Here is an 18,203-nt window from a genome sequence, read left to right on the forward strand (position 1 = left end):
TATAATAAAAATAAGAACACTATGGCCGCAAATTTATGAACTTCTTCCGCAGAAGCAGAGGTGTCCTAAGACTTGCATCAGTTGGAATATGTAAGTGTTGACGTAAAATCATAAATCATACGGGGAATTATAGCCCATGTATTTGAGCCATGCCTTACAGTTCAGCGGAGTTAAACATATGTTCAATTGGAAAAATACAGAAAACAACAAATTAATCTGCACCCTATAGCACTGTCTCCATCTCAGAATCCCGTACAGCCACTGCGACCTGCAGCACCTACTGTATGTAGTACCAGCATGTGTAACCAGCACCATTTTAATCAACATTTCCCGCAGTAGTTAAACTATTTTATTTGCATTCCATTCATCTGAGTGAGTGAGTGGGTGAGTTTGTATGTGTGTGCTCAGCTGTTAGCAGATGACAAACATGCATTATAAAAAGGGAAGAATAAGATGAGAAGAAACCTTCAGCTTGGAAAGATGTTCCACAGCCGGTGACTTGTCCTCCTTCGGTGGGATGTAGAGTTCCCATTTTCCAAACTCTTTTTTTTTGTAAGGGTGAGAGAAATTGTCCCAGCCGTCTGAGAGAACACACAGAGGATTATGGTTATTCTCTTCATTTGAGGAATTCACCAGCAAAAGCCTAGCAGCAGCAACGTGTACCCAGAGGTCAGAAAGAGAAAGTCCAGCCTGTTTCTTCCACACGTAAACTCAACCAACTGCTTTCACCCATTAGTTCATTTATTATTTCACTAATAATCTCCTGGCTGAAGAATTGTGCTACTGTAATAAGCAAATCTAGGATGAACAAAACAAAATACTAGGGGTGACTTTGATTTCCTGAAGCTGGATTTTCTACCTCTGGTGTTCACTGACATGAAGCCTGGTCGTTGTAAGGGATTCCCCAATTCCCCCAATTTGGACTTTTGAATTTTCTTTTCCAGCACGTTTTTCTTTGGATTGGTCAACTCTGGCAAGCCAGATACATAAATGATTACTATGGTGACACATTAATTTCACGCTTTCATAACCGCTGTTTACATCCCCACCCGCTCTCCATTTTCAACAAATCTGGGTCCCACACAAAAGAAAAAGAAGACATTTTCATGGTTTTATTTCATACATTTCACACAGTCCATTTCAGCTGCTCTCTTGCAATATAAAATGCCCCACTTTACATCTCACAGACACATCTCAGCAATCAGCCGGGTCAAGGGTCAAAGCATAATCACCATACCAAGGGGGCAGTTACAGACAAGGGGAAAATGAAGGAGGGGGGAGGAAATTGCACAAAAACTTCTTCAGTATTCTTAGAAACCCTGAGTGCTTTTCTTATTGTGTTGCCTGTTTCAACATCTTAGTTGCACTCCTGTTCAAGTGTCCATAAAGCTATTCATCTTTTCTCTACATAAAACGGTATTGTGTGAGAAGTGTACATTATTGCCATTGTACGCACTAGTCTAACTTAGTGTCTGAATATTGGCTTCTTTTATCACAAATTACTTTTCACCCCCAATTCACCCCAAATTGTGAGGTTTCTAATACTAGAACACTCAACTAGAATACTAGAACACTCAAAACAGGAATAACAGGTCATCAGACATCTGTTATCAGGTAGAACCAGATCGATCTAAGGCTCAGTTGCAAAAACAATCTTTTTAATCTCAGTGGGACAACTTCTGGGTGAAAATAAATACTTTTACCCGTTAGAAACCAGTAAACAAATCCTGCAGATTAATAAGTTTTGAAATTAACGTCATATATCCAATATGCAGAACAGCATTCTATTTTATTATAGCATGTTTTGGTTCGCAATATTCCTTGTTGAAAATTGTCAGGGATACAATTTTACAGGGATCTAAAGAGTTAAGGAAATCAATCTCTCTTTTCCTGTTGAGTGAGTCCCATTTTGTGGAAACATCCGAACACCCGTGTTTAGATATATTCAATAGTGCCAACCCACAGTATTTATACCCTTAAAAAGAGCATCAATCATAGCGGGCAGAAGTGTGTGGCTCTGAAATGATTTCGGCGCACTGTGGCAGTAACACACTCTATGATTCTCCATTTTAAAAACCCACAAGGCGTGTCAGCTGAGCTCCCACAATGCAACAGCATTTTCAGTCAACATGTGGCAGCAGGAAGTCTACTGAGCAGCTCGATCCCGGACGAGCCCCCTGGTCTGGAACTGAATCGGCACCCTGCCGATCCTCGCTGCAGTCAGCAGCCACACAGGGCGATGCATGATTGTCTTGGGTATGGGCCCAGGGTGGGGTGCGGGGGTGCGGGTATGTCCGAGGGCTCATCCCGCTCTCACGCGGAGTCGTCCTTCACATCATGTCTGTGCGTGCTGGGCTGGAGCCCGCCGTGTGAAATGAAGCAGCAGCAACGCCGTGGGAGAGTGCGCGCCTGCTTCTGCGGCCTTCCGGAATTCACTTAACGGCCGTTCTGATGAGTGTCGCAGCGGGAGCGTGACGGGGCGTTCCACACCGGGAGCGGGGCACGCCACCCCTGCCTGCAGAAAACTCCACGTGAAGCTGCACAGCACCGTGTCCTGGCATCCCATCCCAGAGGACAGGGCTGAGCCTATTAAACACCCCGGTACTGACTCTCTACGTTTTGGGGTCTATTCGGCTGTTTTTCACAGAGCATATCACATATCATCATTACCATGTGAAGCTATGTACAGCACCGTGTCCTGGCATCCGATCCCAGAGGGCAGGGCTGAACCTATTAGACACCCCAGTACTGACTCTCTGTGCAATCTGTGTGAATACACTTCCCCAGTCTTTCCCATGCCATGAAGCCAAGCACAGATTTACTTCTTATTTAAAGACAATCATAATAAATTATTCAATATTTGGCTCGTTAATCTGTAATTAAAACAGCACAACGGAAACAAATTGGCCCCCTTTTTACATGCAAAGGGAGGGTTTTTACTAAAAATACGCACAGAGATGGGATAATTAATCCTAAGTATGATTTTGGTTTATTCGCTGTATCCAATGAAAAACAGATTTATCACTAAACATCCTGCGATTGGTAGGAATTACAGTAATGGATTTATGGAGCAAATTGCTAGCGCACAGCGAGCATGAGTGCAATTAGCGGGCTAACCTTGCAATTTGGCGTGACCCAACACACAGCACCCAATTTAAGTCTGGTAATGACGGCAAATCATTCTGTAGTGGTGCGGAGTGGAAGATATTCAGTAAAATTCCATTTCCATGGTGGTACGCCATCTCTAGAGCTCTGTTAGGTAGGACCAATATAAAAATACATATTTCTGCAGACTATATAAATCAATACTCCAATTTAAGCTTATATTCCATCACGGAGAACTACATGTATAATTTAAAGGCTTGGTCAGTGAATTGAGAGTAGCCCTTCCTGACCAAGGCATGAATTTTAAATGAACTAAAGGCACAGATAAGGGACATAAGAGATGTCACTCCTCCCACCCGTATGAAACTGGACCTGCAATGCACTGAACACGGACTCAACAGCCATGGATGGATACTAACGAACCAGGAAATTAATATATATGTAACCCACTCTATCATAAGCATTCATAGTTTGCGATGGCCAATTTCACATAAATCGATGTTGATGTAAAAATGTTACATTCCTGGCTGTTTTGGGCTTCCATCTTAATTTTGTAGAACAATACCTTGGCTTTCATAATCTTCATGTCATAATGCCAAAATTCAGTGAAAAAAAATATTGTTTTTAAGCTTTTAAACGCAATATGTCAAAGTAACACCGGAGTTGTGCATTGTTTGGAGAGAAGCCAGCTTATCACCGTTCACCAATCACAAACAACCATACATATGAATATATTTGCTTTCATGGTCTGTATGTCTTAATGTCAAGAGTAGCTAAATGTTCAGAGTAAAAATACTGTTTTATTGGATTCATACATAAGATGACGAGTTAGAGCCGCAGAGTTTCCTTAGCCCAGTGTCAGTCGTCTCCCAACCTCACGTAACTCTCGCAACAAAACTCTGAAGCCGCACTCAAAATGAAATGGGACACAACTCCCTCCCTTCATAACTGGAGTAGAGAGATAACCTTCAAAAAACGTTTTGGGGTCAATATGGCTTAACCAGACTGGCTTTACCAGACTTAAATTGGTGTTATGTACACGTACTGATTCATAGCTTTACTGATTAAGAACAAAAAGTTGTTCAATGGGGCTCAAGAACTAGTAATTCAACAGGTAATCATCCCAATCTGAGATAGTAGCATTTGACGCGTTCTAACAACATGATTGATTTATCTTAGTGTATCTTTGGTTTATACTAGCAATCTACTCTCCCCAAAAGAATGTCTTTGATGATGAATTTCACAACAAATGTAGAGATGCAAGATCTCCTTTGGACCACGTTTATGAAACAGCCCGGGGGAGTATTTCACAAAGCTGGTTTACTGAGTTAGCTGGAGTAAACCGCCCATTTTACTTCAATCCACGCTCCAGTTTAATGAGTGTTCGGCGTTATACTTATCCAGGTAACTCAGTAACATTAATCCTGCTTTGTGAATCCTGGATATGAAAGAACACCAAAATATGGATCCATTTGCAGCCTACACGGTTTCTCTCTTTGTTTAAACACGTCGCAAAAGATGCAGAGGTGTTCTTTTCATTTTTTTGGGACGAGACGCGTGGGCACGGCCAGCATTTCTCTGCTAATCGTGTCCCATCAGCAAGTTCCACCATTTTATAGCTGCGCTGAAGCTCCCTGAAGGCAAGAGTCAGAGTATTAAACCGGTCTGGGACATGGCACAGAACAGCAACAGAACCTTTTATTTACATTTTTGATAACTGCATTTTTATTTTATCTTGTTTTACAAATGTGGAAAGTTCTCAATCAGCACTATTCACTTTGCTGTACATGTCTGTTCACTTAGCGGCTAACACAGCTGCTTCAAATACCTTAATCACTGGACTACAGGCTGCCCCACTTTTACAGAATCACATGACATGACTGCTAATGGTGGCGCAGACATACAGACAAATCAACACACGCAATCATGCGCAATGATAAAAAAAATTTGTGTGGTGCAATCTTCCACGTTAACACTACTTCCTGCGTGCTTGGGCGTGTTGTTCAGTAGAAGTATTGCTTCACTTCCTGGCCATTTCTGTGTGTTCTCGTGCGTCGCTCTGTGGCAGGAGCAGGGCCAGTGTACAGCAGTATCGCTGACGTACAATACATCACGATACGCCGAAGGCGAGGCCGTCACACCGTCAGAAACCAAAAGGGTAGAGTCGGAGCTGTACGGAACACTCCCATAAACCTGCACCTCTGAGATTTCACACACAGGAGTTAACCGGAGTGAGAAGCCATTAAAAAAACATGCGCTCCTTCTGCCGAACGGGGAGGAAAGACACACGAAAGATGATACACAAGCCTGGCATCACAACGCCACGCTCTGAATCATTTATTAAAACCCCCACATTTTATTTCATTTTGCTCCTTTAAAAAAAAAAAAAAATATGGGATATATAAATGGTTACAAGCCAGGAATGAGGTGCAGTTTCCTTGGCAACAAGAGCCTTTTAAGTGTTTTTGGTTGAAAATGATTGTGCAATAATAAAAATAATATTGAGGAAGAATACGCTCTGTAGAGTGCAGACCTCCGCCAAGGCAAAATAGTCTCCCCTCGCATGAACAAATACCATGGCAATCTAGTCATTTGGCCTGATAGTGACGCTAGACAAGAAAGGTAATTTATCACATTTATCACAAAATAATTATTCTGCTTCTGAACATTCATTCATTCATTCATTCATTCATTCATTATCCTAACCCGCTTATCCTGAACAGGGTCGCTGGGGGGCTGAAGCCTATCCCAGCATACATTGGGCGAAAGGCAGGAATACACCCTGGAGAGGTCGCCAGTCCATCGCAGGGCACACACACCATTCACTCACACTCATACCTATGGGCAATTTAGACTCTCCAATCAGCCTAACCTGCATGTCTTTGGACTGTGGGAGGAAACCGGAGTACCCAGAGGAAACCCACGCAAACACGGGGAGAACATGCAAACTCTGCACAGAGAGGCCCCGGCCGACGGGGATTCGAACCCAGGACCTCCTTGCTGTGAGGAGGCAGTGCTACCCACTGCACCATCCGTGCCGCCGCTTCTGAACATGCACATGGCAAATTTCATGTCAGTCCTGTTATAACTTAGATATGTTCATCACAAACTGAAAGCTTGGCCTGATGGTGATGCCTCATGGGGTCACCAAAATCAACAGGTATCTTCATTGTGGGAACATGAACGTGCACTGCAAATTTCATGACAATCCAGTGTGGTGCCAGGAAGGGCTGTTGTCCAGCAGGTGTCAGCACTGGCCCTTCACGCAGGTATGGCTACAGCTATGATTAATTGCAATCACTGTAGCTCTTACCTAACCAGTGGGCTACAGGCCTGAGGAAGGGGGTTTTGGGAGCTGGTTGAAGGTGGTGTTTGTGCCATGGTTTGTGAGTGGTATTGGATGATTTCCTGTGTATTGTTTTTTGTGAGGGTTTGGTTGATGCAAATCATTTTTGACTGAGACTTTTCACCAGTTCGATCGGTGGGTTCAATAAAAGGCGGCCTGCCAACTACTTCCTTTTCTGTTGGTTTCTTATGGTCTGTTGAGCGGGGCCACCCCCAGTCCTGCATTACACCAGCCTTTACTTTTCCAGATATCACAAATGGACGGACAAATGGCCGGACATCCTTGCTGACGAGGTTATGTAAAGGTAATAACAGAAAGAAAGGGAGAAGAGAAAGGAAAGATTTCTGGTACTTACTGAAATCTCCGGTTAGGAAGAGGGCCTCAGCGGCGGGGGCCCACTCTTTAAAGAGCATCCCATTGTTGGCCTGCCGATGCACCCCAAAACTCTGGTAGCTGCGTGTGAACTGGTCAAAGCCGCTCTCCGCCTCCTCCAACAGGCACAAGCACTTCTGAAACTGGGCATACCTGGAAAACAAAATGCACCAGAACCGTTAACAATCCTTTTAAAGACCGCAAACTGAGACGCAGAATGTGACCCCTCTCCGCCCCCGTGCTAGGGATCGGAGAGAGAGAGAAAAACCGAGTCGGACAGAAGGAGATTAATTTAGTGTGCACTCGCTGTTCAGCGGACAAATGGGAATAAAATGGGGAGGGGAGGGAGAAGAAAGCGGGGTTTAGCGAATCTGCACAGCTGGAAATCCCAAAGCTATTAAGCTCTGCATGATACCCCTAAAATTTAGCAGAGCGTCTTTTCTGCATTTACACTCTGTTAAGTCATAAAAAAGCAAATAAATAAGGTTATTCTACAGGAGTTTCAGACACATCTGTGCTCTGAACAAACACGGCTCCCTGAGGACAAAGACACACTACTCAAAAATGTAAATTCACACACGAAGATAATGACCTTTCTTGCACTCATTTCAGATGGATGTGATGGTAGCAGGAGTGCAAGATGGTTTTCAAAATTTTTGCCCAGATGGTATCCTGGGAAAGCGTTTTCAGTTTGGCCTTTTTGATAATTATTCTGCCGTTCTACTGCCATTTTGCAATTCTGGCATTTTGTGTGTCTTCTGTTATGATCAAAGAGATAGTCCCATTGGGATACTGGACACAAATAACAAACACAAACTACAGCAAAGTCTAAAATCACTGAGGCCTATCAAAACTGACAGGACGGCAAAAATGTCTTCTGTACCGTCTTTATTTTAATACATTTTAAGTCTGAAGTTATGATAACAAGCATACATTTCATGGAAAACTTTTTTGTAACAGTAGAGTCCATCCCATACTGTAGCTCAGTTCTCAAAAGAGAGAGCGAGAGAGAGCGAGAGAGAGAGAGAGAGAGAGAGAGAGAGAAAGAGAGAGAGAGAGAGAGAGAGACAGAGAGAGAAGACGAGAGAAAGAGAGGGAGTGAGAACTGGTGCCGACTTCAAAAGTACCATTTAAATAACCTGTCAAATTTGTCAGCTGAACTCATGGCACATTTCAAGGGAGCCCAGTGCAGTCCGCCGCAGACGGCAGCTCATTTCTGTTACTCAAAATGGAGGTTAAAAATAGGCCCGCTTTGCCATTTATCTTACTTAGGCTTCCCAGAGCAGCTGCCACCCTGATCAGATTCCCTGGTGTTGGCAGAGGCAGGCCCTGACACGCATCTGAATCAGCGCCCCGGCTACCTCAGAGCCGGGTTCAGACCGGGCGGTAATAAAATGCTACAGGCGTTGACGGACACAGGAAACAGCCGCGGCTGACCCCAGGGGTCACAGACATGGCAGGGCCCACGCAAGGCAGCACTCCTCCAGAAAAACTCATGAAACCTGACCGGCGGGCCCCCAATGCCGATGGTGTGGCTTTGCGGTCGAGGTCTGTCCGCCTGAACCGGGGTCTTTCCAGGAGAAGGGAGGAGGAGACAGACTGACCTTCCAAGGCAGGCCGGGTTACCAGCGATCCACGTGCTAATGTGTTAATGTAATGAAACAGCTATGTGTGGCTGAGTGCCTTCCTGTGCTGAGGCCACATTCTCTGCATGGTCCCTCAGCTGCCTAAAATGAAGAGAGGGAGAGGGAGAGGGAAAAACACAGGAGGGTGAGAGAGAGATACTAGGAGAATGACAGGGAGAGGGAGAGGGAAAGAGAGAGAAAAAGATAAAGAGAAAGAGAAAGAGGCAGAGAAAGAGAGAGAGAATCCATCTGTGCTCCTCAGTCAGAGACAGCTGACGTGAATGGTAAGACATGATTTCAGGCAGTTTCACACACAGACCTCAGCCCAATCGACACTTTGACCAACCTCCATTTAGACAGCAGTGACCCAGAGATTAGGCTAACGGCTTGTTACATGTCCTCCGCCTCCCTGTCAGCTGATGCCCTGTTGCCGGTCTCCTGCAATGAACCTCCTCCCTCTGCTCTCTTCCCTTCCCTGGCTTCCAACTGTCGCTCATTCCGACTACTGGCGCTCACCCCGACTGACGCTCACCCAAACTGCCGCTCACCCATGACTGACGCTCACTCTGCTTTGAATTTCATAAAGCTTTAAGCAGGGCTGACCACGCAGTTCTACCAGCAGAACAATCCCACTTGTACAATAATACCATCTCCTACCGACTCTGATGAAATGCATTTGTCTCAAACAACCGCAGTGGTAAATGGGACTGCTTACCAGAACTGTTAAGACTCGGTTCTGCACAGAACGGCATCTTTTCAAACGCGGTCTTGAAAAAACAGAACAACATACACCCCCCCCCCCCCCCCCAAAACACCAATGTTTTATTCAGTGCCATCCATGTACAAGTCTCATGCTAATAAATATGTCTAACCTACTTCACTTTAAACCGTGACGTTTCCTATTTTTTTTCCCCTAAAAGCTATTTTTCATCTGCAGAATGTGAACCTAAAGGATGGTAAATAGCTGGTAGTGTTATTTCTGTCTGAGCAGGGAGTCCCTGTGCCTGTGATATATTAGTTTCTAAGCTCACCTTTGTTGGCAGCTTAGAGAGTGGTTTCCTGGGGAAGATGCGGTTCAGTCCACATTACAGGGAAACCAAAGACAAACATAATTCACACCATTACAGTTTGTTTACCCAATACATCGCACTTATAAATGGCAGACATTTGTAAATGACAAAGAATAGAACATCTTAATGAGTAGGCAAGCAGTGACGTGTAGTATTATGCAAATGCTTGGCTAATGAATGACTGTCTGATGAACAGGAACGTGAGTCCCTGAACTTGATTGTAAGCCAAAGTCATCATGCATACATGCATAGTGTGGCTAAATGGCCGTTATTGCACCACTTACCTGAGCAAACGCTAATTCACCCTTAATGAACAATTCATGCTTTAGTGACGTGTAAGTGTGTTGAGTGAGTAAACGCCTTATCTGACTGAGAGCTAAATGCTTAGTACTGGTTGTAGAAGTACATTATTTAAATCCATAAGTACATAAGTTAAATTCAAATATTCAGATCACACATGTTAAATTGGCATTAAGATGCACTGGTGTGGGGCAGATTTCTCCCCACCTTGTCCAACACTAACTAAAGCTCAATAAAGATGTAGGCCAACATGAAGGATTCAATGTATTCACACCACTGTGTGTCCTTATCCTGCTTCTTATTAATTCAATTCATCACTTCTTAACAGTTTTAAAGTTAAAGTTTTTTACAAAGTTGTTTTTTAGTTAATCCATCAAAGCATCTCAGTTTGATCTAGCCCATCACACTACAGCAGCAGAGCACACATTTTACCACATAACTGATTTTCACCAACAGCTGACAGTGTCACCCCACAAGGTTGCGCCTCTACCAAATGGTAGTTCCTTCCCACAGTGAACAAGCTAGCTTAGAAACGCAGCTTCGGATAAAGTTTCATAAAATAAATAAAATAAAAACTGGCTTTGAAGAGGTTGAGCTGAAACCATACGCTTACTTGACAGCAGGCCTACAGCTTGCAGACTAGGAGGCAGCTGCTGCCTTCCAGGTGTTACTGAGGGAAGGACAGTACCTTGGGCAATTCAGGCAACTATAGATAATGTGTACATACTTATTCACCAGCAGTTTTTATTTCATGTTCGTATTTTGATCAAATATAGCTGTATCAATTTTGCTGAGCTGGCAAGTTTGAAATCTGCTGCTATTAGCGTTCTGTTCTAAAAGCCATTGCCTTCCAGTGAGGGAAGGGAAGAGCCTTGGGCTCATTACAGTGATTCTACACGGACTCCACCTCTCTCTGTGACCGCTGAACAGCGGCATTATGGGGCTTTAAGTAACGCCGGCTCTCGGTCGGGGGTAACGGAGCAAGGCTTGTTCAGCACAGGGGGTCTGATCCACAGCCGCCTGACAAAACTCACCCAACGCTAAAAAAAGTTATGGAACCCAGCCAAAGGAAACAGGGGGGACCGGGTGTGAAAGGAAGACCCCAAAGACTACAGCACTTAATTACCACCATTACCTGAGCAGAGCTTACACAGAACCAGTTCTCTTAGCCTTTTAATCATAGTCATTTATATCAGCGGGGTATCCCACAATGCAACAGAACCACACAGAAAAAGCCTCCTCAGCACCGCATTAGCCTCAGGTGCCGGTGAGGGACTGTGAGGGAGAGTCTGAACTCATTTCCACAGATGGTGATGGGGAGAGAGGCCCACATTCAGGCCAGACCTGTGGATCCCCAGGAATGGATGTGCGGGCTGAGAGAGACTAGTGCAGTCTGGTCTACACACGAATGAGACAGGACCCTGACCTACATTTTTATTAATACAGTGCAGTCCATAATTGGACAACGGTACAATTTCTGTTCTTTTGGCTCTGTACTCCAGCACATTAACCTCATATTCATGGTTTCAAGGGCACACTGTCACCTTTAATTTGAGGCCATTTACATCCATATCGGGCAATCCCTGTAGGAATTGCATCTTTTTACACAGTCCCACCATTTTAGGGGACCAAAAAACAGTTGGCTCCTCAGCCATTTCTGATGAGTCCGGTGTATTCAGTGCAAGCATAAGAGAGCTGCGCTGAAGACGTATACCGCAAGTCAGGGAGTTTATCCCATTACCTTTCACCTCCTTTCCTCCACTCCCCCACTCCACTCGTCTCCTACCCTTAAGTATGTGGAGCAAAGGAGAGGAGATGAGAGAACAAGGACGGAAATTGGGATATTGGGACAGCTTACTTAATCAGCTTCTCCCTCATCAAAGTTTACATCAACCATCATAATCATTACACTTTTCTGAGAATGGTTTAGACTTAGGAGATATACTTTATTGAACTTCGTGGAGTAATTTGTCCTCTGCATTTGACCCATCCAAGTCACATCGGAGCAGTGGGCAGCCACAGTGCAGCACCCGGGGACCAACTCCAGTTCTGAGGCCATGCCTCGGTCAAGGGCTACGGCAGGAGCACACCCAACCTGACATGCGTGTCTTAAGTGTGGGAGGAAACCAGAGTACCCTGAGTAAACCCACGTGAATAACAGCTCCACACAGAGAGGATCTGGTAGGCCGGGATCTTGTATGCGGTCAGCACATTTAAAGCTACAAAATAGCTTGCTAGTTTGAAGTGTAAGTAGTAGCGTGTTGGCTACAGTAGCCTGCACAAACATGAACCTGAAACTTCAGTTCCTGTTGAGACACCAATTGATATGCAATCAGAAAGATTAGACCAAATAAACATCTTATAGTTTACAAAGATGACATCCTGACAAGCAAGTCAGGCTTGCACAGATATGAGTGGGAGGAGGACCCTCCCTGTACGGCTTAACCTCAACTGACCAGAAGGTATTTATAGAATAAAAACATTTAAAATAAAAATCACATTCTATAACCATAATCTCCTTCTAAACTTTTCTTCCAAGTAACCTTTAAAAACCTTTAGTTTTTGCTGGTAACCTTATATTGGATATTTTAATCCCCTGTGTTGATTTAAAAAAAAAAAGGATTTTCCATTAAGAAACATAATCTAGAGTCTACATTAGTGGGCCCAGAATAACACCTATGAATACAGCTGACACCCTTTCGAGGTCTACAGGGAGTTGCAGAATTGCTGCCCTAGCTGGCCTTACATGACCACACACTGGGGACCATCACACAGGCTCATCCACACACCCACACATACACACACACACACCCTCACTCTCATTGGCCACGGCCCAGTCTCCACCCCTCCCTCACACAGTTGTCCTCCTACGTTTGCCACTGACCCTTTGGCCACCCGTGGCCCAGATCACGCGCAACTTGCTGTGTCACGACTATATTTAAATGGAATCTGGCAGCCATTTTGTGCCTTGTGGACAAAAGACTAATCATTCTCCTGCAGGTGTCTCAAGTTAAACCGTTATTTAAGCCCCATGGCTGCCCATTGAGGGAGCAATTAGCTGTGATTACTCACGGTGCCCGGGGCACAGCAAAACAGGTGGGTGGGGGGCTATTACACCGGTCTGCTGGTTTAAAAAACAACCAAACAGGGAAAGACAAGGGAAAGAGAAATGAGCCCCTCCAAGGTAAAATAGCCATCTTGTCCCTTTCAGGAGCATTAAACACCACAGATCCGCACACCACACGTCCCGCAAGATACATTAACACTGCAGACCGTTTTAAAATACGGCACAGACAGGTAACCAAGAGGCGCAGAACATTAGTCCTTTCATGGATAACAGCACTTACAACGGTGAGTGTGCAAAGACAAATACACCTGTGAACTAATGAAGTGAAATCACTGGTGATTCAATGGAAATCACTGGTGCAGTCATCCCAATAACCCTAGAGGTCAGTCACCAGATAAATATGAAGCGGTTAAGTGTGTCAGTGACTGTAGAGGTCAGTGTCCAGATAAATATGAAGCGGTTAAGTGTGTCAGTAAATATGAAGCGGTTAAGTGTGTCAGTAACTGTTGAGGTCAGTGTCCAGATAAATATGAAGCGGTTAAGTGTGTCAGTAAATATGAAGCGGTTAAGTGTGTCAGTAACTGTAGAGGTCAGTGTCCAGATAAATATGAAGTGGTTAAGTGTGTCAGTAACCATAGAGGTCAGTGTCCAGACAAATATGAGGAGGTTAAGTGTGTCAGTAACCGTAGAGGTCAGTGTCCAGATAAATATGAAGCGGTTAAGTGTGTCAGTAACCATAGAGGTCAGTGTCCAGACAAATATGAGGAGGTTAAGTGTGTCAGTAACCGTAGAGGTCAGTGTCCAGATAAATATGAAGCGGTTAAGTGTGTCAGTAACCATAGAGGTCAGTGCACTTGTAAGTCGCTTTGGATTCAGTGTCCAGATAAATATGAAGTGGTTAAGTGTGTCAGTAACCGTACAGGTCAGTGTCCAGATAAATATGAGGCAGTTAAGTGTGAAAACGCGAGTGCAGAGACAGGCGTAGACTTGAAGAGCTAAACAAACGTCCCAGGGTAGCAGCCCCATCCACACACTCCCACGTTACGCATTATAAAAGAGTTCAGATGATCACATGCAATGTTTTTCCTCCGCCGAAAACACATCCATTATTCATCAAACAAACAAAGTCAACAAATAATCGCTGGAAATGATAACATTTCAAAAACAGTAAAGAATTCACTTAAATGCTGATGAAATTCTCATTTCAATATATTCCCCCATGTTGTATGGGCACTTCTGTGCAAAAAGTAAACACTTGTAAATAACAACAACAGAGAGGCCAAGATTGTGTCATGAGTAAAGAATGGAAGAAATGCTTGATTCTGTGATTTCCTGACCTTCTGACCTAGAAGTGCAACTCCCCAACAAACACAGGTCATCGGCCAGTTAGCCTAACCCTTTAATGTGTGAAATCACAAGCACAAGATTAGAATGTGCTTCACTGAACATTCTGATTTTGATGTCACAATCAATACTGGTGCCTGAAAGCAACAGAGTTCTAGAACACTGACATAAGAGTGTTGAAAAACATTACAAAAAAAATCTGCTCTTCAAAGGGTTATAACATTTTAGACGCAGTTTCAAACGCAGTTTTCATATCTGGTGCATTGAAGTTTGGGAAAAAACATTTGATTAAAAAGGGGATGTACATGCTAAGATAGAAATAGTTTTTTTTTTTTAAAAGGCTGCTTTCACATAACAAAATGTGGCAGAGACATGCTAGATTCTAAACATTATAGGCTACTCCTGACTCACAGCAAAAGAGAAACACAAATGCAATCTGCCAGTCTCTCAAACATAAATTTGGAAATGAGTAATCGAATGAGATGAGTGCACGCGAAATGAGGGCCTTGCGAGGCGAGCGATTATGACGAGAATGCGACTACACAGAATCCGCAGTGTTTATTTTGTCTGACATCAAGGCGGCCCGAGATCACGGCGGAGCGGTGTCAGTGGGGAAGATCGTGTCGGGGCTGCGCTCCCTCACCGAGGCCGAGCGTAAACAAACACCCCCACGCTCAGCCTGGACACCAGCAGGGGTCAGGAGAGGCCGGCTCATCGTAAGCCCACACTCAGGCGCAGATGCCTGCGCTTAGCGCTTTCACACAGCGCCCAGAGCTCCTCTCAGCTCCAGTACGGCCGCGGCTACAATTAGCTCAACTCGGTGTCGCCGGTAATTGCACAAAATATAAATTACCGAGGGAGTACAATACTGCAGAGAATTGGTGTCCAAGGTCACAGATTTCCAGGCTTGGATGGAGAATTCCGGCCACTAGAGGGACCCCACACAATGTTCCGATGGCATTCTCGGAAAAGTTATGCGCATCACGCGATTCCTTGTATTTGTGACTCGGTCGTATGTAATTGGTATTATCCCGACTGACATTAAAATAACGCATTTTAGTACGAGCACACTTGGCATATGCTGATTCTCTTTAGAAATAGACATGCAGTGAGTGAATGTCTTTCTTTCAAAGTGCATCAGTAACTGTCTGAGTATCAGTCATTTAAAGGTCACCACTGCTAAAACACAGCGCCAGCCTCGAGAAGTGTTCTCCCTACTGATGGCCAAAAAAGGACAGTACCCACGATACTCTAAAACAGTGCTACCCAACTTCTCATCCTGCAGGCCACAGTGTCTGCAGGTATTCACTCCGACTGTGAGCTACACCACTTGATTTCACTCCTTATTTTACCTTCTTGGTTCAGATAATAAGCCAGTTACTGAAATCAGGAGGTGTAGCGCACGGTCGAAGCAAAGCCTGCAGACACGGCGGCCCACAGGACGTGGAGTTGAGTAGCGCTGCTCTAAAACTAGACACGCAGATCGTTCCAGATCGAAGCTAGCATTCCAGCTCAGCAGTTCTTCCTTGACAACAATAATACAAAATAAATAATATATAAAATACATTTTTTAATTTGAGTGCAGTAACTATTCCACCTGGTCCTGTGTGTTCCTGGATGGGACATGCCAGCGCGCGGGGCATGTCCCAGCCGAGGACATAAAGTGGGCCTGGCCTTCGAGAGAAGCGTCGGGAGCTTTGCTTTGTCTTTTGTTCTCTTTGCGTTTGAGATCAGTTTGAAATACATATGTTTTCACGTAATTAAAACCCTAAATGAGAAACAGTTGCGAAGTCTCTCCTGCCGTTTTCTTTGTTTGAGTCGGTAACAAATGTCTCCAGGCTAGGCGCCATCCAAAATGATTATCAAACACAGTTCTGCTTCAGTTTCAGATTTTTGTTTACATTAAGCCCAGGCACCCCTGCTGCTTGTGTGCTTTATCTCCAGCAGAACCATTTAGTTTCTAGTTACTGATTTTATCTCGGCCTATTCTGTGGAAAGACTGGACTTTATTCATATACTGTAGCCAGCCAACTGTGCGTTTGCACTGTGTTACCAAATTTAGAGAAAAAAAAAAAAAAAAAAACTCTTTGGAGGGTTTGGTGGCTCTGGGTGTGTGTGTGTGTGTGTGTGTGTGTGTGTGTGTAAACTATGTGTGTAATGCAACCCATTGGTCCCCATATGACACAAAACACATTCCAGAACACACAACCGTTGTTCAGCGTTTGCCTACTTCAGCGGTTTTACACGGTGCGGATTTGAGTGCCAATTGTCTGTTGGACAAAACGCAACGCATCATACGCTATGGGAAGTCACACCTGACACGGAAGGTGGGCATTATGGAACTAGGAATTGTGGAAAACCAGAAAAAGAAGCGAGTAAACTGAGTGAATGATTTGTGTGTCTTTCACGGTTTTCCTTTCCTGTACAATGTGCTCAAATGCTGCTCTATTATTCAGTACGTTTTTTTTTTTGCATTCGGTCTGGAATTAAATAAATCCACACATATTGCAGCTAAATTTAGATAATTAATCTTTAGCATGTTTTTAATGACCTAACCAATTATTTAGGAAGAAAGTAATATCCTTGAAATGGCTGATACTTGGTTTTGTATGAATAAGCACAATTACTTAGCTGACATGTATTATTCAAATCCATGGCAACACTGCCAGGCTTTACTTTGTCTTGGGAACCATTGTGAGAAACATTAAACCGTGGAAAAACTGGATCCATAGACACACAATGGATCTATAGACAGACAATGGATCAACCCATAGAAATTAATTTGTTACAATCTTACAAGATTCCCTGTAAAACAATGCATTCATAATTGTGGTGCTGTTATAGATACAACTGAAAAATAATACTTTGATATAAGATTCCATACAGAGGCCTTGAAATAGCCCTTCTCATTTTTTGTCAATAATCAATGGCAGAAGACTTACGTAATGTCCTTCTCAGGTGTCACGCACCCAACTATAGGCCTATATAAAGAACAGAATATATAGGCAGGAAAAAGGGCTCCGAACTACAAACTCCAGCTTTCAACAAGGGGAAAAAACCTGAAATAAAAACCATCAGGACACTCAGGTTACAATAAAACTCTCACTGCAGCCAGACTGCACGTACACCAAGATCCATTTCATCTCACAGGGCTTCAATTAAAAGCCAAACCCATCATCTGTGGTTCTGAAGCCCTTAAAAATGGGAACTGGGTCAAATCTCATGCTGATGAAAGGAGGGTCTGTTTCAGCAGATCTGGGAGGTTTTTTCCCAGAACCTGAACCCCCCGCTCTGGGCGAGTCAGGGGTATGTGGGGTGTGCGGGTGGGGGGTTTACGCTCAGGTGTTCCTTACACGAATTGGCACAAACAGGTGGAGAAATACCCCCAAACCCAGGCGAACGGCGTGTACCCCGGGTCAGGACGAGGAGGCTGGGGTAAACAGTACGTACGGAGGAGAGAGCGGTGGTGGGCTGTCATGTCTGTGACAGGAATGCAGATGTCATCCCAGGGGAAGTAGCACCCATAAATCACGTCAGGGTTATGGCCTGCTCTTCCCTGGAGCAATGTCAGACACGCACGCAGATATTTCTGCTACACTGTTTACAATACCATACAGCGTGCAGGGGAAGCTTTTAACAGTAGAACACGGTGCCTCAAAATACAAGCGTTTCTCTACTTTAATATTTAACAGTGGAAGGAAAAGAAAGCATAGCTACAACAACATCATTACAATCTCTGGTTATTCAAGGTCTGGTCAGGCCTGATTTAGCCTGATGAACACTGACAACACTTTAAATTATGGTGGAAAATGCATGCAAAAATATTACTGCAGTTATTATATTGTTGATCGAAACCATAAACTAAATATTATACATTATTCATTCAGGTTCTTGAAGTTGAATAATGATTACATTACAACTGCCATGACAAACTGCTGTAAAAGGCTGGGAAAAGGCACTAAATGAGTCTGAAC

At 44.1% G+C, this 18,203-nt stretch overlaps 1 protein-coding gene across 2 annotated transcripts in view; it reads right to left on the minus strand.

Annotated features, from left to right (window-relative positions):
- The window catches only part of LOC133108412 (1,4-alpha-glucan-branching enzyme-like), a 117,576-nt gene that overhangs the window by 88,635 nt on the left and 10,738 nt on the right, over window positions 1–18,203 (minus strand). For both annotated transcript variants that reach the window (XM_061217923.1, XM_061217924.1), the window contains 2 exons: window positions 6,807–6,976; window positions 466–581 (listed from right to left, as the gene is read on the minus strand). In XM_061217923.1, the coding sequence (XP_061073907.1) occupies window positions 466–581; window positions 6,807–6,976 (286 nt within the window). The remainder of the gene's footprint in view (window positions 1–465; window positions 582–6,806; window positions 6,977–18,203) is intronic.

The sequence above is a fragment of the Conger conger genome, chromosome 13 (genome assembly GCF_963514075.1).
Source record: "Conger conger chromosome 13, fConCon1.1, whole genome shotgun sequence".
NCBI lineage: Eukaryota > Metazoa > Chordata > Actinopteri > Anguilliformes > Congridae > Conger > Conger conger.